Source organism: Sapajus apella, unplaced genomic scaffold (genome assembly GCF_009761245.1).
Source record: "Sapajus apella isolate SASKATOON/1434 unplaced genomic scaffold, GSC_monkey_1.0 scaffold6, whole genome shotgun sequence".
NCBI lineage: Eukaryota > Metazoa > Chordata > Mammalia > Primates > Cebidae > Sapajus > Sapajus apella.
This window is the reverse complement of record NW_022436946.1, coordinates 30,573,347-30,600,151: the sequence shown is the minus strand read 5'-3', so window position 1 is coordinate 30,600,151 and position 26,805 is coordinate 30,573,347. Positions and strand designations below refer to the sequence as shown.

Genomic DNA, 26,805 nt, shown 5'->3' with positions numbered 1-26,805 from the left:
TCTGTTGTGGGAACCAAATGCAATCAAGCAAGCGAAAGTGGATAAATGGAAGTTAAAGTAACCTAATCCATCCTCACTCTCTCTTCCATGGTACAAACAGGAGAAACCTACAGCCAAAATTGAGATACAGTGAAGATCACCATGGCTAGCTTATCTATAAGGGCACAGCTTTTACCTAACAGGAAGCAGTTGGTGCAGCCCACCAAGTGCTTCTAGCTGGGAATCACCCAGAGGCTAAAAATCCCGATACTGCACCCTACACCCATTAAGTGAGAATCTTTAGAAGTATGCCCCAGGCATCAGTACTTTTTAATGTTATGCAGGTTATTCTAACACGCAGCCACTATTCTAGCTGAAGGACACACTATGTACAGTTCTTATCTAATTCCATCAGGTGTGCAAGTTTCCTAACCAAATGGCCTGGAGGGCCATATTACACAGACTTCTCCACCACCCATAAGCTCAAGCAACTAGGGAGAAGTTACTGTCACTAAGAAACCAAAGCACATCTACTCACCAAACAAACTGCTTGAATGGCCTTCTTTTGATATAGGTTTCAGCTCATTTAATCCCCAGGCATAACCTTTATAATTATTCCAAGCATGTTTCATCATCTGAGAAAAAAAATAAAAATAGGGTTATAATTTGAATGGAGGTGTTTTTGTTACAAAATAGGTAATATATTAAAGAGTAAAGGTTAAAACATTAAAATTCACTAGTTAAAAAGACAAGTAAAAGGGTGATGATTATATAAATAAACCAGAACACACACGCTCATATAAACACGCTCATACACATACACACTATCTTTTTATGTTTACAAATGGAAAGTTTTCTTTTATGAGTCCATTTAATCCTATTTAATACAAATGACATTTTCAGGAGTCAGTTCCCAACAACAGGAATTTAGCTTATCTTAAAAGCATGAGCCACTTCTACATTTATCTAATTCATTTTCATAACAGATTAAATCTGCAAATACTATATTTAAAATTCATGTTTTTGCACAAAGTTCTTTTTACTTTGATGATTTCACAGCATACAGACAAATATTCAAGGTCATCCCTTTAAACACTTTGATGTTTCTTGACCAAGACTATATGGAGAAGCATTTAAAAATATTTACAGGAAATAAAAACTAAAACTGTGATTATGCCTAGATTTTGTGAAAACTTCAGTTTATTTTAATGCAATCAATCTTTAATTGGATACATATGTGTGTATGTGTGTGTAACTGAAGACTGATCTGGTATATTCCTAATTGAGAGTCCTTGCACCAATAATGGCTTTAAAAGCCAAACCTTTCTGCCATAAATTAGACGTACAATTTTTTTTCAATGATTCAAAAAATACATATAGTTATTTCTATATACACATTTTTTTAAAAGGGTTGGGACTCTTCGACTGTCTAGAACTTATTCATGCCACTATCCCCAATCTATTAGCAACAGTAATCAAAATATGGACATAATTGGAAAATGTTCCAATCTGGCTCCATATTTTAGACTATCTTAAAGCATCACATAGTTTTAGATATCATTCAAGGGCCATTTACCACTAAAAATCTTCAGTGAGATCAATATCATTTTATTAATAATGAAGTTTTCATATGTTCCTGAACACAACAATCAGTATCTTTAACTGATTTGTTTATTACCTTCCTAACTCACCACTATTACTACTACCAAGAGTTACCAAAAAACAGTACTATCTGCTGAGTATTCCACTAATAACTTCAGTATTGTAACCAATTCTTGCTACAATCCTATGAAATATGTTTTATTACCATTGTAAGGGAGATGAAGAAACAGAGGCTTGGAAGTTAAAAAAACAACTTTACTCAAAGTCACGACATTTTTCCACAGACAAGGTGCCAGGGTTCATCTCCTTGCTGGTCTGACTAACACACTGCATCACCTTTCTTTAATGAGTCAGCAACAAAATCTTCCTTTTCTGAATCAGACTATTGATCTTCCAACAATCAAAAGAATGCGTGTATGGTAGTATTTTCAGGATTTTCTTCTTATAAACTAATTTTGCTGAGAAGCAAAATAGATTTGAGGGTCAGATTACTTGATTTATAATCCCTACAATGCCAGTGATTAGTCACATACTTAAGGATGAGTACTAGTTTTTGTGACTCTTATCTGAAAATTTGGGATAATTCTTCACAGGGTGCACATAAGGAATATCTGAGCATGGTCTGTGTTTTTGCACCTAGCATTCTGCTTGACAGGTGGCAGGCAATCACATGTTTATTAAATTTTAAATCTGTATTAAAACTAATTAAATTCACATCACAAAAAATAATAGAAGCCAATGAGCCTCTGAAAGACTAGATATACAAAAAAATCCATAAAACACCTAGATATTGTATTAGAGTTGCATTTGGTTTTCCGATTAAATGTACTACATTTAGTAAATTCTTCATTCCTGTAAATTTCCAAAGATACTTTATAAATTCAAAAGCTTTTGGAATATACTGAACATCAAAACAGGAAAAAAGTTATGATTTGTTTCAGCTTTGTCAAAAATGATAATTTATACAATGTACTACCAGTAGAGAATCTCCTAAAGTAACCTCTGTAGTATATATTAACTTTTCCTATCTTCTTCCCTCAAGAGAAAAGCTGACACTAATTGGTTAGTTTCCTACATTTCAAGAGTTGCTGACATATTTCTCAAAATGGGTTCCTGATCCCTTGGGATTTCTATGAGTTAAAGTTAGAAAAGAAGAAAATGATGTGGTCAAAATGCCTTGAACGAAGCATTGGGAAGGGTTTATCCAGCAACTATAAAGAGAAATGGTCATATTGTTAACCAATTCCACCAGCTGATCATTTCTAGAAATTATTTACCACATTAAAGCCAACTGTAAGACACTGTGTGTGTATGTGTGTGTGTGTGTGTACACATGCACAGAATAACCATGAGCTTCAATTAAAAAGTCACACATAAAAAATCAACTTGTTAACTCAGATTTACCACTTATACAAATATTTGAAAGCATCAAAAGGTTACCAGCTTTTAATTTTATAGTATTAAGCCAATACCCAGCTGAGAGGCAATGGTGATAAAGTCATTTAACTTCTCTAGACCCAGTTCTCATGGGCTGGCAGGACAAAGAAGTCACTTCTAAAATTTAACTACTAAAAAGGATAGAATTGATCCACTCGCTCTTCACAGGCTCCTTAGTTTTTTGTCATCTTTCATTAACTTAATTAGGGTTCTACAGCCTAATTCCATGTAGAAGTAAAATGGGCCCAAATTTCAAATGCAGTAGTGAAACCCTCACAGCGAAACCCTCACACACACAAAAAAAGACAAACTGAAAGTAAGGCAAAGATTTTTTTTTTTTCCCCTAAATTCGTATATTTGATCCTGGTGAAAGGTATAGCTGACATCTGTGTGGAAGGAAACAAAGAGAATGACCCAAAATTTCATAATTGCAATCCATTGTTTTAATCCAGAAAATATAAAATAAGGTGTAGGCATTAAAGAATAGTATTACTTCCCCTGGACTCCATGCTTATAGAAAAGATTCTTTGATTTTGTTCTTCTCAATTGGCAGCAGAGCTGATTAACTAGGCCAGGTCATTTATTGAGTATCTGCTACACTATGAAAAGTTAAGATTTTAAAGGACTGGAAGGGAAGTATACAGAACTTTTATCTTACTTATAATCTCACTGATAATGTATGGAAACATAAAATTCTGCCTGCTTACATACTCAGTAAATGTTTATGAATATAGAAGACTAAGAAAACTAATTAAATGTTATGTATAACTCTATTATTGTTCCCAAAATTTAATGTCGTGATCTAATCAAGCACACTGATGAAAAAAGTACGTTTGAATTTTTCCAGTATGTGTAGAATTCATATCTTGCATATTTATTGCTAGAACTACTCTTAGCAAATACTTCTATTTGCTGAAGTTTTAATCATATAATCTTAAAATTTTCATTTTAGACATATTAAAATTCTTAGAAAAATTACATGATTTTTTGCCAGAGAGATCTTAGGAAAACTTTGGGCTTTCATTGCCCTCTTTCATTGAAGCCTACAAGTTGAAGTCCCACTTATGGCCTCCTTCTATGGGCTCTTATATAAAATTTCCATCATTTGTAGGATGTGATGCTGGCCCAGCTCCATGAACCAGGGCCTGGTGCCCAATTCAAAGGCAGACAGTTGAGGGCTGGCCATGAGCCTCCACGGTGAGGTACCCTGGTGTGTAGTTATCACTAATGGATGGGGCTAGACAACACAACCATCTACTTTACCTAGGGAAATGTAACTGGAAGTCATTCAGAGAGAATCTAGAGGCCAGAGAGTGATACAGAAACAGAGAAGTATAAATACAAACAGAAAGGGCCAAGAAGCAGTAGAAGCCATGAGGAAAAAAGAAGAGGAGAAAAAAGTTAAGAGAAGGCTAAGGCAGAGATGATTTTGCCACTTGCATAGTTCCCCAGTGGAACGGTGTTAGGTCTGTACAGCAGCCACAGGACTATCAACAATGCTGTTGAGTCCTGAATGTTGATGAATCATGTTCCCTTCTCCTTTTTGCCTGCTGAGACTGTTTGCTTACTTCCCTGTGTCTACTTGTAGAAACGCTTCTCATTTACTGAGGAATAACGCATAAGAGCAGGTCATGGATGAATGCATCTAAAAAACTGGGTTCATATCTGAGCTCTGCCATCATCAGTGTGACTCTAAGTGAGGCAATTAATCTCTCTGAGTCCACTTTCTGCACAAATAAAATGTGAATAAAAACACAAGCCTCATTGGTTGTGGTGATGACTAATACTGCATGTAAAGAGCTTAACACATTGCCCAACACAGAGTAAGTGCTCAGTGCATTTTAGGCATTATAATTACTTTTATTAAAAACCTAAGAATGTCTGTGATTTTTGCAATATAAAAGAGCTTCATAATTTTTCCAAGTGTAACACATAAATAGGAAGGACAAATATATGTGAAGCCAAGCAAATCTATATTATACACAAGCTCTTTACAGATATTAAACATTTAAAAATGTATACAACTATTCGGTATCCAAAAGGAAAAAGAAAGGATAAAGAGTAGAAAGGTCCTCTCTATATGTAAGGCAACATGGGGTGATCTTTAGTTCTGCAGGTTCATACACTGGCTTTCATAAAAATCTTAGTTGTGTCAAGGTACTACTGTATAGAAGGGGTTTGTTTGAAGGATTTAAGGTTGATCTAGGTAAAAGGACCACAAGAGGCAGTTAACACACAACAAGCTTTAATGAGTGGTGCTTTGTATGGGGTTGCATGGGAGGGCATCCAGAGGCTTAGGGTGAGGAGGCTACCATGCAGAAGGGGAGGAGGGCGAAGGAGCTCCCAGGGGAGAGGTGCATTGGAATGAGGGCTTAGGAGTAAGTGATGTCACTTTGTGCATGGTGGAGTATCTCTAGGTCAGAGTACTTTGAAGGGCAGTAGAAGCCTGGGGTCTTAAAACCACAAAGCTCTATCTTATCAATGGCCAACAGATGCTAGGTAAGGCTTTACGGAATGGGTAAAGCAGGCAGGCTCTAAATGGCTAAAAATCTGCTTGTTTGGACTATTTTAAAAATAACTGGATGTATAAAAATTTGAGTTTGGTGTTGGCAGGCTCTTACGTTAGTGGGTCTCAGCCTGCAGTGAGGAAATAACCTAGAGACCAACAGACATAGGCCGTCTTTGGCTCATTTATGTAACAGTCCACTGTTTGTCATGAAAGGGAAGAAGCTCTGTGGTCCAGCGATACTCATGTTCCTGCTGCTGTTCTTGAGGACACAAGGGGCTGTATCTGGTTCAGGCAAGGTCTGGGGTAGAAGAGCAATCTAACTCACTGCTAAACCTGAAAGTGATGTACCATTTCTCCTAAAACTACATTTAGGGTTGTTGCTTTGAAAAATGGTGATTTTAAAAGCCTGACAGTAATTTCCATCAAACTTTGCTTAAAATTACTTGTCATATGAAAGTAACTCCCGGAACTTTCAGATAAAATATTTTTAGGGTCATTGAAGTTACTTCTTTCAATCTTTGGTGGAATTGGAAAACAGAAGGGAGGGACATAGATAAAAAGCTACTTGGGGAAAATTAATTCACAATTTTGCCAAACCTTCACTTATCCACTGGAAGAGAATTTCTCCACGGACAAACAACAGAGAGCAATCTAACCACCCCTTCCTCTGCTTATCTAATGCTATCCCACCACCTACATTTCCTTGTGGGAACGATGATCTGGAAGGCTAGAAGGACCATGGGGCAGTGACAGACCCAATACTGACGCAGGGCTGTCACAGCCACATGGCAAAGCAGGTCGCAGTGGGTAAGCCTGAGCCCGGCTGCCTCAGGGTCTGGCCCTCCACCCCTTAGTTCTCTTATTCTTAAGTAAGAATAACCCGTTTTAACAAATGCATCACTGTGAGTTGGGGTGCTGAGATTAAGAGAGGTTGCACCTGTGTGGGGACAGGGGGTATACAGGGACTCTCTATAATTTCTGCTCAATTTTGCTATGAGCCTAAAACTGCTCTAAAAAATAAATCTTATTAAAAAAAATTATCTCCCTTACAGCACAGTGAGGAGATCAGGTGTGACAGTGCACCTCACTAGAAGACACTCAATGAGCCTGGCTGATCTTTATCCATGGACGCCACCTCCTCAGAGTCCTCCTAGGCTTCAGGAGTTAAACAGCGATAAGGGAGAACAGCCTGAAGGAAGCAGAACTTTAGCTGAACTCAGGGAGGGCAGAGCAATTCAGGGATGAGAAAGAAAAGAGGCCAATGTCACCAACAGATGACAGTGCAGAGCCTGGTGTGACTCCGCCTTCACAAAGACTGCAGGCCTGGAGTCTACCACAATTACATCTGAAAGTATTCAGGACTCTCTCACATAATAGGAATCAAGATGCCACCCAAGACAGTCTTGGGAATGATCCTTGTCCTTACATGATTCTTCAGTGAGTGAGGTCCGCTCCAGTCACCTTCTAGCTGTCAGCAACCAGTATGGGGGAAAAAAACTCTCTAGCCGTGACAGTTTCCAATTTTACCCCATATCAAATTCAAACACTCATTCACATGCTTTGCTCTTTCAAATGCTGAAATAAATCTGTCCCCTCTCTCTTTCCCAAAAGCTGATAAGGTATTCTAAAGATTCTTTACCCCAATGTTACAATGACAATTACTACTTAGTACCTATTTTTGCGAGGGTGAGAATTATAAATGGTAATAAAGCAGTATTGCCAGATTTAGGAAATGGAAAGATTACACAGAACCTACTTACAGTAAAAAAAAAAAAAAAAAAAAAAAAATGTTGTTTATCTGAAATTTTAAGACAAAGGAACATTCAGTCCCTGGTTCTGAGTCCACTATCAGCTCTCTGGTTTGTGCCCCTGCTCTGCAGTAGGCTCAAAAAAGGGGTCAGAACATTTCAAGGCCCAGACAGGAACAGAACCATCAGGTCTAGGGCAATAAGAAGTGAATGGGGGGCTGGGCACGGTGGCTCATGCCTGTAATCCCAGCACTTTGGGAGGCCAAGGCAGGCAGATCACGAGGTCAGAAGATCGAGACCATCCTGGTCAACATGGTGAAACCCCATCTCTACTAAAAATACAAAGAAATTAGCTGGATGTGGTGGTGCACATGTGTAGTCCCAGCTACTAGGGAGGCTGAGGCAGGAGAATTGCTTGAACCCAGGAGGCGGAGATTACAGTGAGCTGAGGCTGTGCCATTGTACTTCAGCCTGGGTGACAAAGTGAGACTCCGTCTCAAAAAAAAAAAAAAAAAAAAGAAGTGAATGGGGAATGTGACAAAATAAGTCAAGCCCCTGGCTAAAGCTATTTAAAAGAAAAAAACAAAACAAAACAGAACACTACACTGGCTAAGTGTAAAAAAAAAAAAAAAAAAAGTCTGTGAGCCACAGTTAGCCCACAGCCCAGCAGTTTGCACTGCAACCCCTACTTTGTAGGCACGCATCTAGACCTAACCACTCTGTTTTTAGGTCTGTGGGCCTGTGGCTTCCCACCAGCCCTGCCTCCCATAGCGCAGCGAGGAGTTTCTATCCCACTTCCCGGCTGCCCTTCAGGGCCAGCTTCCTGCACTGTTCTGGCAGCACCATATGTGCTATCTCTTTGCCACAAACTAGCAAAATCCTGGAGATCTGAGGTGAATAAAGCATTATGCATAAGCTTCTCAACAATTCTTTCACTGGATGAGTAGTAGTTTCACATTTCAGAAAGTATTATTCTGTTCTATAAATGAAACTGTAGAAGCTGTCGTCATCATGGGTTATGGAGTCTGAGGCCGTAAAAGAGGAAGTGAATCAACTTTGTCAAACAGCTACCACACTGCATTGTGAAGGGAATTTGATAAAATTTAACACATCCAATCCTTATAACACCCTCTCTGGGGTATTATCATCCCTGTTTTACAGATGAAGCTGAGGCTCAAGGTAGTGTAGAGAAGAGCAAGGCTGGGGACTCTCTCATTCTGATTTTCTCTGCTGCACCCTGAACAGAGCCCTCATTTTTTTGCTGCTTGCAAACCTCAGACAGTCATCTGAGGCTTCTGAGCCCTCCTGTTGCTCCATGCACAGACAGCATCCCTCTCTGGGGTCTGAGAAGCTGTGGCCAGGCCTGGCACCAAAATAACACACACCGAATCAGGCTTGGGAGCTGGCTCAACTGAAGACCCTCACAGCCCCACCTTTCCTTGCCTGCCCCATATCCTTCAACTCTCACAACCTTCCTCCTCCTCCGTGTCGGCTCAGCTCCAACTCTATACTCAACTTTTCTCCTCCTGTCCTGTATGCTACTTGGGCAGACAAGATGGTGTTGCCCTAACCGACCTGGCCTGTCACTAGATTTATGGAAAACCATGAATTCCTCTCCTTCATGCCAAGCTGCTGTCTACAGCTCTGATATTCTCTGAGGTTTACTACCACCATAGGAGCTAATGTGGACCAGCTTCTTTTTCCTCTTTCTATACTACTCGACTTCTTTCTTCTTGCTATGTGTGAAATTTGTTTGTTGCTAAGTACTAAGTTGCCTCTTAGCCACTGAGTAAAGATTATATATATATATATACATGGGGATGGGGGATTTTCTTCAGATTGAAGTGTCCTGAATTCTCCTACAGCCAATTTTAATGTACTTTTAAGTTGGTAGGAGATATATAAAGAAACAGTAATTATTTAATGCTACTGCATGAATTCTAATGCGCCACTGAACATTAATTCCCCAGTGAAATAAAAGTGTAGTTAGCAACAGCAATTTCTTTAGAAAAAGAGTCAGAATGCCTGATAAAGCCAGTTTTAAAAAATGAGAATTCTAGTAATCACTACTTGTAAAGGACAGCTTGTTCTGTTTCTAAGAAGTATCTCATCCTCCTAAGAAAAAGCCAGTGTTTCTAGCTCTAACTCAAAAAATTGGATCATATGCATTTAATGGTTTGTTTTCTTTAGGGCCAAATTGTGACATTATTTTATAAAATCTCCTGTGCTGTTAACAAATGGAAGAGGGTACAGGGGGAAAAAAAAAGAAAAAAGAACTATTTGACTAAAATATAAGTCGATTTCTCTAAAATATTCTAAGGGATAATAATTTAGCATCTCAAAAGTTAGAGGGCATATTTATATATGAATAAGCCGTTTTCTTCAGCCTATCTGGTCCATTCCTTTCCATAAAGAAGCACTATTGTTGAGAACATTTTCCTTACATAGAACAGTTTGGCATCAGCTTAAGGTCTACCGTTTGCAGTCATTTCCTCATCAAAAACATCTGTCTTGTGGTTTATGACTATTGTCTCCAGGCAGAAGCTGTCACTGAGTTCAGAAGTTGTCATTTTGTGTTTAAAAGTTTAACCTCAGGGTTTTGGTCTGTTTATTCAGTTGGTTTTTAATTAACATGGAAACTTTTTATTCATTAGATTAGCCTTGCTAAGACCTCTGGGGTCAATGTGAGGCCAGCAGGTCTGCGGTGACAGATAATCTTCCTCACTTGGTCTAGGCCAAGATCTGGTAGGACTTTCCCAACATGGGGAGCATCAGCAACTACAGATCTTTAGCAATCAAGAGAAAAAGGTATTTTTTTTTTCGAGGTGCAGTTTTGCTCTTGTTGTGCAGGTTGGAATGCCAGTAGCACAATCTCGGCTCACTGCAACCTCCGCCTCCTGGGTTCAAGCAATTCTCCTGTCTCAGCCTCCTGAGCAGCTGAAATTACAGGCGCCCGCCACCATGCTGGGCTAATTTTTGTATTTTTAGTAGAGATGGAGTTTCACCATGTTAGCCAGGCTGGTCTCGAGCTCCTGAGCTCAGGTGATCCGCCCACTTTGCCTCCCAAAGTGCTGGGATTACAGGCATGAGCCACTTCAACAGGCCAAAAAAGGTATTCTTTGCTGGGATATCACAATGCTCCCATAATATCATAAAGAGAGCTAAGAATGTATTCCATAGAAGACAAACACTATTTTCATGTAGTGTCTCATCTCAAAGGATTTTTTTTTGTTTAAATATGTGTAATAAAAAGGCAAGCCCAAATATTCTAACTCATACATATTATTCTACAACGTCAAATTTTCACTACGTTTACATTTTTGCAGTAATGACACAATGATTTTTAAAATTGAAATGTGCTATCTTTAAAAGATTTGTCAACTTTATAAAGGCTAAACATTTTTGGTTCAGATTTCTTTTTAAACTTTACAAATACTATGAGGTTATTACTAGTCTTACTAGTTGTTTGTTTAGTGATTGGTAAAATGAATTAGCTTGAATTTCATTAAAACGAGCAAAGTCAGATATAGTTACCTTTTTAAATTATATTATTTTGTTTTTTTGTTTTTTTTCCTTTGAAACAAGCTATCCCCAGGGAGTCAAGCCCTGTTCTTCAATTATCAAGAGGAGAGTTGCAGGGCACAAGTATTCCTCTTTTTTCCCTTTCTTTTATGTGTGTGTATGTTTTCTAAAATAGACTTTTTTTTCTAAACAGAAGTTTTAGGTGTACAGCAAAATTGAGTGGAAAGTACAAAGTTCCCATATATCCTCTGTACCCCCAAGGTATAACCTCCTCACTATCAACATCATACACCAGAGTCACACATTTATTACAACTGATAGACCTACACTGACATATCACTGCTACCTAAAGTCCATGATTTACATTAAGGCTCATTCTTGGTGTGGTGTATTTCAGTGTTTTGACAATGTACAATGGCATGTATTTACCATCATAATATCACACAGAGTATTTTCACTGACATGAAAATCCTTTATGTTGTGCCTATTCATCCCTAACTCTAGCGAACCCTTGGTAATTTACTGTATGCATAGTTTTGTTTCATCCAAAATATCGTATAACTGGAATCATAAAATATGTAGCCAATTTTAATATTGTAGCCATGTTACTTCTTTCACTTAGTAACATGCACTTAAGGTATCTCCATACCCTTTTATTGCTTAATTGCTCATTTCTTTTTAGTGTTGAATAATATTTCTTTTCACTATTGAATAATATTCCATTATCTGGATATACTGCAGCTTAATTACCAATCTACCTACTGAAGAACATCTTGATTGCTTCCAAGTTTTCACAATGATGAATAAAGCTGTTAAGAGAGTTGTATAGTATAAAATTTTCCTTTTTAAATAAAAGCCAGAAATCACTATTTTCATAAAGGATTATGAATTGTAATTCTGTAAGTTATTATTTGAAGGTAGAATTCATAAAAAATAGATTGGCCATAAAATGTCACATTTGTGGCTAGGTGTGGTGGCTAATGCCTGTAATCTCAGTACTTGGGGAGGTTGAGGCAGGCGGATCACAAGGTCAGGAGATCGAGACCATCCTGGCTAACAAGGTGAAACCCTGTCTCTACTAAAAATACAAAAAATTAGCTGGGCATGGTGGTGAACAGCTGTAGTCTCAGCTACTTGGAAGGCTGAGGCAGGAGAATCACCTGAACCCGGGAGGCAGAGGTTGCAGTGATCCAAGATCGCACCACTGCACTCCAACCTAGGCAACAGAGCGAGATTCCATCTCAAAAAAAAAAAAAAGTCACATTTGTTTTCCAAAAAAAAACTTTCTGAAGTAACTGTTCTTAAAATTGTCCATTATTAATAAGTGGAGTATCTGTTATCATCTAGAATCTATGATCTTGTAAGATTTTGAAAGTAATTTTTTCATACTGCTGATAACAGTTTTACAAATTATTATCTGGGCATAAAAATAATAAAAATATATAAAAGGACTTTACTTATGAAATGTAATACTTATGTACTACTGCGAGAAATGCTGGTTCCTAAGTATAATCTTGAAGTAGCAACCAGTGATTCTATAAGACTTAAAAGCCATAATCGGTGGGTCCCAAAAAGGTATTTTCTTACTATCCTTGTCATGAAAATAGTCAGCATTTATTGAATACTTACACATCAGGAAGTATGTAAAGCATTTATCTTCTCAGTCCCTTACAACCAACCACTCTGCAAAAAGGATAGTCTCCCCAGTGAGAGTCTCATTGCATAGATGAAGAAATCAAGAGGTTAAATAATTTTCCCAATGTCAAATCTTGGTGGTGGAGGTTGGCTATGAACTCAGAATGAGTCTGATGCCTATGGTATGTTATCCTGTACACTGTCCTGAGCCAAATGTGTGATCCATGCAAACTGGGGGAAACTTGCCTTCCAAATAAACTTCCAAATAAAGTGTGACACATGTGGTGTTGATATGCATCTTTGTATGTTTCTATCACCTATCTCATTATTCTGGAAAAATTTGATGTTTAAGAGTGAGACTTTCAGACACATGACATGCAAAACCAATTGCCAACCTTTCTTCTTCAGAAAGCCTTGCAGATGCAGGGAGAAGCATTAAATGTACTGGTAGATTAAGAAATTGAAAATATGAGTATCTGTTACTTCTGGTACCCTGTAGAGAAAAAGTTACCTGACATACTGAAACAGAACTTTGCTTTACATGCATTTTAATAGCTAAAATTCCTTCCTTTGAAAGATATCTGTTCACCTCTACTTGGACATCCTACATAAGTTATTTCATAAGCATGAGTCTTGGTTTCATTGAGGATTATATTTCATCACCAAAAGAACACTCTAATAATTTCATTTTGTGCCACTGAAAAGAGACATATTGCTCAATACACTAGCTTAAATGTTAATAATACTCTAAAAATTGCTGCTAAATGGCAATATCAGATTTCTTATTAAGAACATGCAGAAAAAAAAGTACTGAGATATGGGTTATTTTTCAAAGCTCTCTACTATGGTTTCATCTAGATTTCTACATTACTAAGATTATCACTTAAAATGGCAAATAATTATTTTAGACTATATGTGACACAGTATCATCTTTAAGGCAAGCACTAACAACTAATATGCCTGTATTATTACCACCCTAAAATCATATCTTCTATGGACTGACGATCATCTGAGATATTTTGTAAGTGATAGCAAATACTTCCTGGGCCTGCAAATGCATTACCCTAACCCTTCTGGCAGGGTTTTAAAATCTGATACAGCCTGATTTTTTTCTTCAAAACAGTAAAAAAAAGATAATCATCATTCATTCTATTGTTGCTGGATGGCAAGTGGACAGCATTAAATATATGCCAGATTCGGCAACCTGTTAAAGTAGACTGCATTACTTAATATAAGCTTTGAATGCAATGACTTCCAATTTTCTTCAGCTATTTTATGGCTTAAAAATCAGGCAAAGACCTCCATAAATTTAAGAAGTAAAAGATGTCAAGTTTGTCAGCAGAGGTGAAATTATTTTATTATTCCGAAAGACTACACAAAGGTGCATCACAATAATAAAAATATGAATATCTATTAGACCTACTTCAGATAATATAGATATATTTACCCCACAGTCAAACCTCTTTTTCCCTTGCTTGTTGCTGAAACTGACAACTGTAAAAGCCTAATGTTCTTTCTCAGCCTCTTCACAGCTGGAAGTGGCTACTGGTCAAAGTTCCAGCCAATGGGACATCTGTCAAGGTCAACGGGTATCTTTGCTTTCCCTCCTCCCTCTGCCTTGAACAAAGATGTGACACATGCAGATGTGCTGTCGCAGTGGTTATCCTGCTGTCATAAATGAATTAAAGCCAGGAGAACTGCAGTGGTATTTTTTGTTTGTTTTTGAGAGGGAGTCTTGCTCTGTCCTCCAGGCTGCAGTGGAATGGTGCAATCTCGGCTCACTGCAACCTCCATGTCCCGGGTTCAGGCGATTCTCCTGCCTCAGCCTCCCAAGTAGCTGGGACTACAGGTGCCCGCCACCACACCGGCTAATGTTTTGCATTTTTAGTAGAGACGGGGTTTTGCTATGTTGGCCATGTTGGTCTCAAACTCCTGACCTCATAATCCGCCCGCCTCAGTCTCTAAAAGTGCTGGGATTACAGGTGTGAGCCACCATGCCCGGCCGATATCTTCTCTGAAGGAGGAGCCAGCCAGTTATGTTTAAATGTCAAACTAAAGTTTGAACTACCACCAATCACTAAGGATTTGGCATTCTAACAGTTATCGTTTGTTTGTTTTTTTAACTGGAGTGATCAGTTCAAAACTGGACTATGTACCATTGCCCCAATTTGAGAAAATAGAAGTTTTTCCCTGCAGTATTTATTATAATATTATTTGGTAGTTGAAACTACTCTAAAGGTTTGACAGAGACAGTAGTATAATAAATAGTAAGATTTACCAAAAAATTTACAGTAGGCCAAGTCCTCTGATTAAGTTTTAAAGACTAATGTGGGTTTAGTGGAAGGCACAAATGGTTAACCAAAAAAAAAAAAAAAAAAAAAAAAAAGGTCAGGGTTCCGGGATTCACTCAGAAAATATCAACATCCTGGAATAATTTGAGTTTTTCTCCACCTTGTTTGAAAAAGTAAAATATTTGATCAAAATCAAATAAACTATTCAAGTAAATATTGTTATCAAAGAAGGCCACATTTTTTGGTAAAAACCTCAAATATTAAGGCATGTTCTATAATTTATCCACAGTGCTAGTAAAAACTGAATGACCCCAATAATTACGTACCATTCTGTTAATGACATTAAACAGCTTTGGTTTTGTGAAAAGGGGCTCTTGTTAAATATTTTATAATAGAAATTGTATTAAATATTGTGCTTCTAGTCAGTAAAGCTGACACTACTTTTTGAAATGTTTAATTTTTCCCTACTTTTACAGGGTATCATAGTTGAAGTTACAACTTCTCTTTTTCAAATATAAAATTTCTGACCCTCAAATATGTATACGTGAAAGAATACAACTTTCTCTCCAAAGTTTTATTGAAAATACATGAAATCTTATTTAAAACAGGTTAGTATACTCGTGATCTTCTACCATCAATTTCCATATAAACTGACTCTCTCACACTGTTTTCTTTTCAATGTTTGAACAATATTAGAATTCCACATCCTTCATTTCTGGAAACAAGACTGTTGTTCCAAATAGAGAAGTATGACCTTCTACCGTTGACAAAAAATACTTTCCCAGTACTGAATATAAAATGCTGTCCTTGGCTTAGGACTCTCTAACTTGATTTAAAATATCCTTGTTTAAAATGCTCCTCCAAACTAGACTATATTTTACCTTCTACCAGGATGCTCTGTCAGGATTTATGAAGGATCTGTCCCTCTCGCCTGATTCCTTGGTGGTGTTCTCAGAAGGTCACTCTCCCAACAACTAACTACTCACCTTTGAATTTCACTGACATACAACCCAGGTCCGGAAATCTAATGGATTGAGTATATGGCCTGCAATTTTTTTCTTTTGAGAGATAGTCATGCTCTGTCTCCCAGGCTGGAGTGCAGTGCTGTAATCTCAGCTCACTGCAGCCTCAACCGCCTGGGCTCAAGCAATTCTCCTGCCTCAGCCTCCCTAGTAGGTGGGACTACAGGCACGCACCACCATGCCTGGCTAATTTTTAATATTTTTAGTAGAGACGGGGTTTTGCCATGTTGGCCAGGCTGGTCTTGAACTCCTAACCTCAAGGGATTCGCCCACCTCAGCCTTTCAATGTGTTGGGATTACAGGCATGAGCCACCGCCCCTGGCCCTGCAAATGTTTACTTTGAGCAATGGTAAAAATGTTCCAGGGGCTCCAGTCCTCTGTTAACAGTGGCCCACTCTTGTAGAACTCACAAAAAGAAGCAGATCACACCTTCCTCAGCCAGGTAGAAAGCAAATTCCCCAAGAGATTCAGTTGGGCAGCAGGATGGAACCTGTCCCAGTAATAGCCTCTCCAGACCAAATGCCATTCCTGTGTTCCTTTATGCCAGGTGGAACCGTGCATTCCTTCCACAAACATTTGGAGCACCTACAGCTCTATGGCCTATGCTACATTGAATTCTTGCCCACAAGGAACTCACCAGGGCACAGCTGTATGTCTGTGGTGATCTTATCCACATTACTAAGTGTTATCATTCTGGTTCCATTTCTGCTTTTTTTTCCTCTCCCAGACTTGACCCTCTGGGTACTGGGTTCCACTCAGCTTAGACCAATCATGACTATGATATGCCTTGCCAGTATTCTTTGGAATCTAGACTCAGATCTCAATTCTATTCTCAGAACTAATGGTAACCAAGTTGTAAAGGAACTGTCTTCCTAGTATGATCTCTAGTCTTCGGGACCCTCCAGCCACTGGTCCAGACTACCACAATAAAATGCTACTATGTACACTGAAATCAGGCAAGAAACATGGTCCTGTGTGTGCTATTTGCTACTCAACCAGTCCTGCTTACAGAAATTCTATAAAAATAGTTATATATAAAAATCAGTTCTATATAAACACTGATTCGCAGTAATCCAAGTCTCACTTCCCCAGATCAACTAATTCTTGATGAAGATACTTAAGTATTTCCCCATATTTCACTGATAAAGCTGTTGAGTTTTTTTCCAAAAATGTCTATAGCATAAGGCTCTGAATTAGGAAGTAGCAGACCAAGATTTGGGTAACAATCATTTCAAAGTAGACAAAAGTCTTTAATTAGTTTTCAACTGCTATGTAGCTGCGTCTTTGATGTGGTGCTCCAGCATGCAACCAAGCTCATAGCAAGGTGGTGGCTGACAGAAGAGGTTTTCTTTTCTAACAGCCTGACATCACAGAAAACTGGCTGGACTTTGCCCAAACCCTTGAACGATACCAATTACATTTAAAGCTGATCTCTCTTAATCACAAAGTCTGTGAAGAAGTAGTTAGCACCATTCCACCACTTTAGAAAGTGTCAGAAACACAAACTAGTCAGGTTGAACAAAAGATCGCATTACAAAACATAGTTCAGCTGTAAACTGCTTTTCCCAGGTTCTAGCCCTAATTTAAAAATATGGCAGATACGATCCAAATCAAAAAGGTTTTGTTTCTTCCTTTTAAATAAAGAGTCAGGGTGTTTCCCTTTATGCCTACAGATTTGAAGTTGTAATACAATAATCCAAAAGGGATGGAGTGGGTATCATCCTTGCTGCAATTAACACTTTCCTTTTGTCATATTATGTAAGCCACAAATTTGTTAAATACCATGAGACAAATGTATTACTAACATGATCACAATCTCATATATTTTTACCAATACTTAGTAACTGTACAATGTTATCAGTTATCAACTACTTTTAGCACTTAATTGATGCACAACATGTCAGTGTTTTTTTTTTTTTTTTTGCATTTTAGGTTTTGGGGTACATGTGAAGAACATGCTAGATTGTTGCATAGGTACACACAGGGCAGTGTGATGTTCTGCCTTCCTCCCCATCACCTATATCTGGCATTTCTCCCCATGCTATCTCTCCCCAACTCCCTACCCCCTGCTGTCCCTCCCGTATTTCCCCCGGACAGACCCCACTGTGTGATGCTCCCCTCCCTGTGTCCATGTGTTCTCATTGTTCAACACCCACCTATGAGTGAGAACATGCGGTGTTTGATTTTCTGTTCTTGTGTCAGTATGCTGAGAATGATGGTTTCCAGGTTCACCCATGTCTCTACAAAGGACACAAACTCATTGTTTTTGATGGCTGCACAGTATTCCATGGTGTATATGTGCCACATTTTCCCTGTCCAGTCTATCTTCGATGGACATTTGGGTTGGTTCCTGGTCTTTGCTATTGTAAACAGTGCTGCAATGAACATTCGTGTGCATGTGTCCTTATAGTAGAACGATTTATAATCCTTTGGATATATACCCAGTAATGGGATTGCTGGGTCAAATGGAATTTCTATTTCTAGGTCCTTGAGGAATCGCCAAACTGTCCTCCACAATGGTTGAACTAATTTACACTCCCACCAACAGTGTAAAAGTGTTCCTATTTCTCCACATCTTCTCCAGCATCTGTTATCTCTAGATTTTTTAATGATCACCACTCTAACTGGCGTGAGGTGGTATCTCAATGTAGTTTTAATTTGCATTTCCCTATGACCAGTAATGATGAGCATTTTTTCATCTTTGTTGGCCTCATGTATGTCTTCTTTTGTAAAATGTCTGTTCATGTCCTTTGCCCACTTTTGAATGGGCTTGTTTTTTTCTTGTAAATCTGTTTTAGTTTTTTGTAGATTCTGGATATCAGCCCTTTCTCAGATGGGTAGACTGCAAAAATTTTTTCCCATTCTGTTGGTTGTCAATGCACTCTAATGACTGTATCTTTTGCTGTGCAGAAGCTGTGGAGTTTGATTAGGTCCCATTTGTCTATTTTGGCTTTTGTTGCCAATGCTTTTGGTGTTTTGGTCATGAAGTCCTTACCTACATCTATGTCCTGAATGGTTTAGCCTAGGTTTTCTTTTCAGGATTATGTTAGGTCTTATGTCTAAGTTTTTAATACATCTGGAGTTAATTTTAGTGTAAGGTGTCAGGAAGGGGTCCAGTTTCTGCTTTCTGCACATGGCTAGCCAGTTTTCCCAACACCATTTATTAAACAGGGACTCCTTTCCCCATTGCTTGTTTTTGTCAGGTTTGTCAAAGATCAGATGGTTGTAGATGTGTGGCGTTGCCTCCAAGGCCTCTATTCTGTTCCATTGGTCTATATCTCTGTTTTGGTACCAGTACCATCTTGTTTTGATTACTGTAGCCTTGTAGTACAGTTTGAAGTCCGGTAGTGTGAGGCCTCCTGCTTTGTTTTTTTTTTTTTTTTTTTTTTTTTTTTTGCTTAGAATTGACTTGGCTATGCGGGCTCTCTTTTGGTTCCATATAAAGTTTAAGGTGGTTTTTTCCAGTTCTGTGAAGAAGGTCATTGGTAGCTTGATGCGGATAGCATTGAATCTGTAAATTACTTTGGGTAGTATGGCCATTTTCATGATATTGATTCTTCCTAACTATGAACATGGGATGTTTCTCCATCTGTTTGTGTCCTCTCTTATTTGGTTGAGCAGTGGTTTGTAGTTCTCCTTGAAGAGGTCCTTTATATCCTTTGTTAGTTGTATTCCTAGGTATTTTATTCTCTTTGTAGCAATTGTGAATGGCAGTTAGTTCTTGATGTGGCTCTCTTTAAGTTTCTTATTGGTGTATAGGAATGCTTGTAATTTTTGCACGTTGATTTTGTATCCTGAGACTTTGCTGCAGTTGCTTATCAGTTTCAGCAGATCTCGGGCTGAGACGATGGGGTTTTCTAGATATACAATCATGTCATCTGCTAATAGAGACAATTTGACTTCCTCCTTTCCTATTGGAATACCCTTTATTTCTTTTTCTTACCTGATTGCTCTGGCTAGAACTTCTAGTACTATATTGAATAGGAGTGGTGAGAGAGGGCATCCTTGTCGAGTGCGAGAGTTCAAAGGGAATGCTTCCAGTTTTTGACCATTCAGTATAATATTGGCTGTTGGTTTGTTGTAAATAGCTTTTATTATTTTAGACACATTCCGCCAATACCTAGTTTATTGAGGGTTTTTAGCATAAGGGGCTGTTGAATTTTGTCAAAGGCCTTCTCTGCATCAATTGAGATAATCATGTGGTTTTTGTCTTTGGTTCTGTTTATGTGGTGAATTACGTTTATAGACTTGCGTATGTTGAACCAGCCTTGTATCCCCGGGATGAAGCCTACTTGATCATGGTGGATAAGCTTTTTGATGTGCTGTTGTAATCGGTTTGCCAGTATTTTATTGAAGATTTTTGCATCTATGTTCATCATGGATATTGGCCTAAAGTTTTCTTTTCTTGCTGAGTCTCTGCCAGGTTTTGGTATCAGGATGATGTTGGCCTCATAAAATGATTTGGGAAGGATTCCCTCTTTTTGTATTGTTTGGAATAGTTTCAGAAGGAATGGTACCAGCTCCTCTTTGTATGTCTGGTAGAATTAGGCTATGAATCCATCTGGACCTGGGCTCTTTTTGGGTGGTAGGCTCTTAATTGCTGCCTCAACTTCAGACCTTGTTACTGGTCTATTTAGGGTTTCGAATTCTTCCTGGTTTAGGCTTGGGAGGATGTAAGTGTCCAGGAATTTATCCATTTCTTCCAAGTTTACTAGTTTATGTGCATAGAGATGTTTGTAATAACCTTTGACGATGGTTTGTATTTCTGTGAAATCTGTGGTGATATCCCCTTTATCATTTTTTATTGCATCTATTTGATTATTCTCTCTTTTCTTTTTTATTAATCTGGCTAATGGTCTATTTTGTTGATCTTTTCAAAAAACCAGCTCCTGGATTTATTGATTTTTTGAAGGGTTTTTTGTGTCTCTATCTCCTTCAGTTCTGCTCTGATCTTAGTTATTTCTTGTCTTCTGCTAGGTTTTGAGTTTTTTTGGTCTTGCTCCACTAGCTCTTTCAGTTTTGATGATAGGGTGTTGATTTTAGATCTTTCCTTGCTTCTCATGTGGGCATTTATTGCTATGTATTTTCCTCTAGACACTGCTTTAAATGTGTCCCAGAGATTCTGGTATGTTGTGTCTTCATTCTCGTTGGTTTCGAAGAACATCTTTATTCCTTCATTTTATTGTTTATCCAGTCAACATTCAAGAGCCAGTTGTTCAGTTTCCATGAAGCTGTGCAGTTCCGAGTTAGTTTCTCAAGTCTGAGTTCTAACTTGATTGCACTGTGGTCTGAGAGACTGTTACGATTTCCGTTCTTTTGCATTTGCTGAAGAGTGATTTACTCCCAATTATGTGGTCAATTTTAGAGTAAGTGTGATGTGCTGAGAAGAATGTATATTCTATGGATTTGGGGTGGAGAGTTCTGTAAATGTCTATTAGGTTTGCTTGGTCCAGGTCTGAGTTCAAGTCCTGGATATCCTTGTTAATTTTCTGTCTGGTTGATCTGTCTAATATTGACAATGGGGTTTTAAAGTCTCCCACTATAATTGTGTGGGAGTCTAAGTCTCTTTGTAAGTCATTAAGAACTTGCCTTATGTATCTGGGTGCTCCTGTATTGGGTGCATATATATTTAGGATCTTTAGCTCTTCTTGTTGCATTGATCCTTTTACCATTATGTAATGTCCTTCTTTGTCTCTTTTGATCTTTGTTGGTTTAAAGTCTATTTTATCAGAGATGAGAATTGCAACCCCTGCTTTTTTTTTGCTCTCCATTTGCTTGGTAAATTTTCCTCCATCCCTTTATTTTGAGCCTTTGCGTATCCTTGCATGTGAGATGGGTTTCCTGGATACAGCACACCAATGGGTTTTGGCTTTTTATCCAATTTGCCAGTCTGTGTCTTTTGATTGGGGCATTTAGCCCATTTACATTTAGAGTTAATATTGTTATGTGTGAATTTGATCCTGCCATTTTGATGCTAGCTGGCTGTTTTGCCCATTAGTTGATGCAGTTTCTTCATTGTGTTAATGCTTTTTATGATTTGGTACGTTTTGGGAGTGGTTGGTACTGTTTGTTCCTTTTTGTTTAGTGCCTCTTTCAGGAGCTCTTGTAAGGCAGGCCTGGTGGTGATGAAATCTCTGAGTACTTGCTTGTTCGCAAAGGATTTTATTTTTCCTTCACTTACAAAGCTTAGTTTAGCTGGATATGAAATTCTGGGTTGAAAGCTCTTTTCTTTAAGGATGTTGAATATTGGCCCCCACTCTCTTCTGGCTTGTAGGGTTTCTGCTGAGAGATCTGCTGTGAGTTGGATGGGCTTCCCTTTGTGGGTAACCTGACCTTTCTCTCTGGCTGCCCTTATCATTTTCTTCTTCATTTCAACCCTGGTGATTCTGGTGATTCTGACAATTATGTGCCTTGGTGTTGCTCTTCTTGATTAATATCTTTGTGGGGTTCTCTGTATTTCCTGGACTTGAATATTGGCCTGCCTTGCTAGGTTAGGGAAGTTTTCCTGGATAATATCCTGAAGAGTATTTTCCAGCTTGGATTCATTCTCTCCGTCACATTCAGGTACACTTATCAAACGTAGATTAGGTGTTTCCACATAGTCCCATATTTCTTGGAGACTTTGTTAATTCCTTTTTACACTTTTTTCTCTAATCTTGCCTTCTCGTTTTATTTCATTGAGTTGATCTTCAACCTCCGATATCCTTTCTTCTGCTTGGTAAATTCAGCTATTGAAACTTGTGTATGCTTTGCGAAGTTCCTGTGTTTTTCAGGTCCATCAATTCACTTATATTCCTCTCTAAGTTGTCCATTCTCATTAGCATTTCATCAAATCTTTTTTCAAGGTTCTTAGTTTCTTTGCATTGGGTTAGAACATGTTCTTTTAGCTCACAGAAGTTTCTTATTACCCACCTTCTGAAGCCCGATTCTGTCAATTCATCACACTCATTCTCCATCCAGCCTTATTCCCTTGCTGGTGAGGAGTTGTGATCTCTTGTAGGAGGAGAGGTGCTCTGGTTTCAGGTGTTTTCATCCTTTTTGCACTGGTTTCTTCCCATCTTTGTGTATTTATCCACTTGTTGTCTTTTAGTTGTTGACTTTCAGATTGGGCCTCTGAGTGGATGTCCAGTTTGTTGATGATGAAGTTATTTCTTTCTGTTTCTTAGTTTTCCTTCTGCCAGTCAGGCCCCTCTGCTGCAGGACTGCTGAGGTCCACTCCAGGCCCTGCTTGCCTGGGGATCACCTGCAGTGGCTGCAGAACAATAAGGCTTGCTGCCAGTTTCTTCTTCTGCTATCTTTGTCCCTGAAGGATACCCACCTGATATAGTTCTGAGCTCTCCTTTATGAGGTGACTCTTTGGATACACAGGGTCAGGGAGCTGCTTCAGGAGACAGACTGTCCTTTATAGGAGCTCAAGTGCTGAGTGTGAGCGCCGTTGTTCATTCAGAGTTGCTGGGCAGGTACGTTTAAGTCTGCTGCAGCAGAACTCATAAACTCCCCCTTTTTTTTCTCCTAGGTGCTCTGTCCCAGGGAGTTAGGGCTTTATTCATGAGTTCCTGTTGTGCTGCTGCCTTTTGTCAGGGCTGCCCTATCCAGCAAGGAGGCAGTCTAGTCACTGTCTGCTACAGAGGCTTTGCTGAGCTGCTGTGGGCTCTGCTCAGCTGCCATGTGAACTTCCCTGCAGTCCTGTTTATACAGGTGTAGTTAGAACTGCCTTGGCAAAGCTGGCCCACCTCTGTAATGGCGGACTCTCTCTGTAATGGCGGGCTGCTTTCGGCAATGGTGGGCTGCCTCAGCAACGGCGGACTACCTCCGTAGTGGTGGAGTGCCTCAGTAATGGCAGACACCCCTCCCCCACAGAGCTAGACCATCCCTGGTTCAGCTGTGTTTGCTGTAAAACTGTCAATCCAGAGCATTTCAGATTGCTGTTTTTTTTGTGGGGGTGGGACCAGCCGAGCCTGATCACCTGGCTTCCTGCCTGAGGGTCCTTTTTTTTTTTTTAGTTGAACCATAGACTGTCTCCCAGGTGTTTCAGTCGCCTGTTGAAAAGGCGCTGGGATCTGTGTGATTTCCCATGTGGTGGCCTACTGCGCCAGGTGAAACAGCTGCGCTGAGATTCGTGGTGCTTTTTTGCCCTGGAATCTCCTGGCCTGGCTCCCTGTTTCAGTCCCCTTTTCTATCAGTTGAATGGGTGACTCTGTCTTTCTGGATGTCCAATCACCAGCTAAAATGGTGCCTGGACTCATGTATTTTGTATGGACAACTGCGGTGCCAGGTCGCCGGTGAAAACAGCTGCGCTGGCTGAAACAGCCGTGCTGGTGACCCGTGCGGCTCCTCCGCCTAAGAATCTCCTGGTCTGTGGGCAATAAAAATCTGTCTGGAAATGCGGCATCCACTCACCCTCCGTGCTTTCACTGGGAACTGCAATCCTGAGCTGTTCCTAATTGGCCATCTTGGATCCATCTCCGTCAGTGTTCTTCTTAATCTTAATGATGAACAATCACAGGTTTTTTTGTTTGTGTCTTGTGATTCTCAGTTTTTCCAAGTAGGTTAAAACAGTGTAAGGTATAGGAATGTGCCCAGGTTCTTTCCTACCCAATCCAGGAAGTCAGTCTAATTAGCTTCTGCACCCTATGGTAATGCAGGTGTTAATGATTAACTGACCTATCATCAAAAGGACAAATTTTGTAACCAGGAGAATGAATGGCGTCTCAGATAGTCCTACAGTCTTGTATAGACAAATCAAACAGCTACAATTGACAGGAGAGGTAGTGGAGAAATAAGTAGTTGAAGAATACCCTAAATTCTAAATTATTCAACACGCCTAGGGATGAGAGGGAGTGAAGAGGGCAAACACGTAAGCTTTTTGTAATACTCAGAAATTAAAAACGACAGTGGCAAAAACATTTTGGTCCTTGCAAAATTTACCACTACTACAATATAGGTAAATTCTACATGAGCAGCTGTAATGCACAGTTATCTTAACGCTCACTGTATTTCAACATACATAGTAACAGTAGTTTCCAAAAGTTTCCAAATCCAAGTACAGCTTATACTTAGATTTTCTTCCACTTCTGCCTGAGACAGCAAGAACACCTCTCCTTTTCCTCTTCCTCAGCCTGTTCAACATGAAGACAGCAAGGAATGAAGACCTTTATGATGACTCAATTCCACCTGATGAATAGTAAATATATTTTCTCATAATTTTCTTAATAACATTTTCTTTTCTATAGCTTACTTTGTTGTAACAATACAGTATACCATACATATAACATACAAAATATTTGTTAACTGACTGTTTATGTTTAGTCAGTAAGGCTTCTGGTCAGCAGTAGGCTAAGAGTAGTTAAGTCTGGGGGGAATTGAAAGTTATATGCAGGGTTTCATCTGCATGAAGGTTTGGGGCCCCAATCCCTGCATTGTTCAAGGGTCAACTTTAATTTCTGTCCTTATAATCTCTAGAAGAACCTCACTGGAAAATTAGAAAATGAGAAATCCCATTCAATGATTCACAGGACCTGAGTATTTCTGAGTATTTCTTGTCTTTAATTATATATTCTAGGAGTTAAGCACACTCTTTTCCTATGATAGCTATGTTTTTTTTTTTTAAACACCAGAACATTTTTCTACTTTTCACTTTATTGTAGAACTCAGAGCCCTATGGCTCTGTCATGAATATCCTCATTGTTAAAAGTCACTCACGATACAAGAGTATTTTATTTTCAAATGAAGTTGTTACCAAAAACATAAAAGACCACTGATTTAAAACAGGGATTTTTAATCTTGACACTACCGACATTCAGGCTGGATAAGTCTGTGTTTGGGGGTTGGGGTGGGCAGCCCTGTGCATTATTGGATGCTGAGCAGTATCCCTGGCCTGGAAACACTAGATGTCTATATCTTACCCTCCAGATGTGACAACCCTTATCTCCAAACACTGGCAAATGTACTCTGGGGAACAAAACAGCCTTAGTTGAGACAAGTTAAAGCATATTGTTCGATTAGAATAATACTCCTAGGACTCACACGGCACTATGTACTAGTTACAGTTACAGGCACTTTACATATATCAACACATTTAATTTAATCCTCAATAATAACTCCACAAAGTTGGGCCTATATTTACCTTCATTTAACAGATGACAAAACTGAGGTACAGTGAGATTAAGTAACTTGCCCAAGGTCACTGGACACATAAATGTCAGAGACATAAATCAAATTCAGGGAGTCTGGCTCCAGAGTTTTTGCTCCTTTTACACGATACCTGCTAAGATGCAGAGAGAATAAACACAAATTAGAATTATTTTTCATTCAAGATTTTCAGTAGTCTGTCCGAACATGGTGGCTCACACCTGTAACCCCAGCACTTTGGGAGGCCGAGGTGGACAGGTCTCGAGGTCCTGAACTCGAGGTCAGAAGTTCAAGAACAGCCTGGCCAACATGGTGAAGCTCCATCTCCACTAAAAATATAAAAATCAGCCAGATGTGGTGGTGTGCACCTGTAATCCCAGCTACTTGGAAGGCTGAGGCAGGAGAATCACTTGAACCCAGGAGGTGAGTTTCAGTAAGCCAAGATTGAGCCACTGCATTCCAACCTTGGTGACAGACCAAGACTCCTTTTCAAAAACAACAACAACAAAAAAGGGTTTTCAGTAGTCTTACAACATTGGGCACTTTAAATACCCTTATTGAGCCCGGAATATTATTTTAAAAACAGAAACAATAATGGAATTGAAATAAGATATTTTATCAAAGGCCTCAACAAAAGTCCTAAGAAAGAACAGAATATACTTTTTATTTATCAATACTCCTTACATGTAGATACAGCATGTTTGCTTGCCTTATCTGTTTATTTGCATAAACTAAGAGTTGCTATATAAAGGAACTACTGTACAACTATCAACCTAGCTTATTTTGATTTGGGTTCCTCTTACCAGTAACTCGAGGCACAAAATATCTCTTGGGAAACAGTTTATGTTTGTTGAACATAAATCATAGCAACAGGCCTGTTGTTAGATCCAGGGTCAGGTTCCAGCCCATGCTGAGGTCTGAGGGGAGTG

At 39.0% G+C, this 26,805-nt stretch overlaps 1 protein-coding gene across 1 annotated transcript in view; it reads right to left on the bottom strand.

Annotated features, from left to right (window-relative positions):
• The window catches only part of MAN1A1 (mannosidase alpha class 1A member 1), a 181,296-nt gene that overhangs the window by 131,291 nt on the left and 23,200 nt on the right, over positions 1-26,805 (bottom strand). Inside the window, exon 3 of the mRNA XM_032274918.1 lies at positions 518-614. Within this exon, the coding sequence (XP_032130809.1) occupies positions 518-614 (97 nt within the window). The remainder of the gene's footprint in view (positions 1-517; positions 615-26,805) is intronic.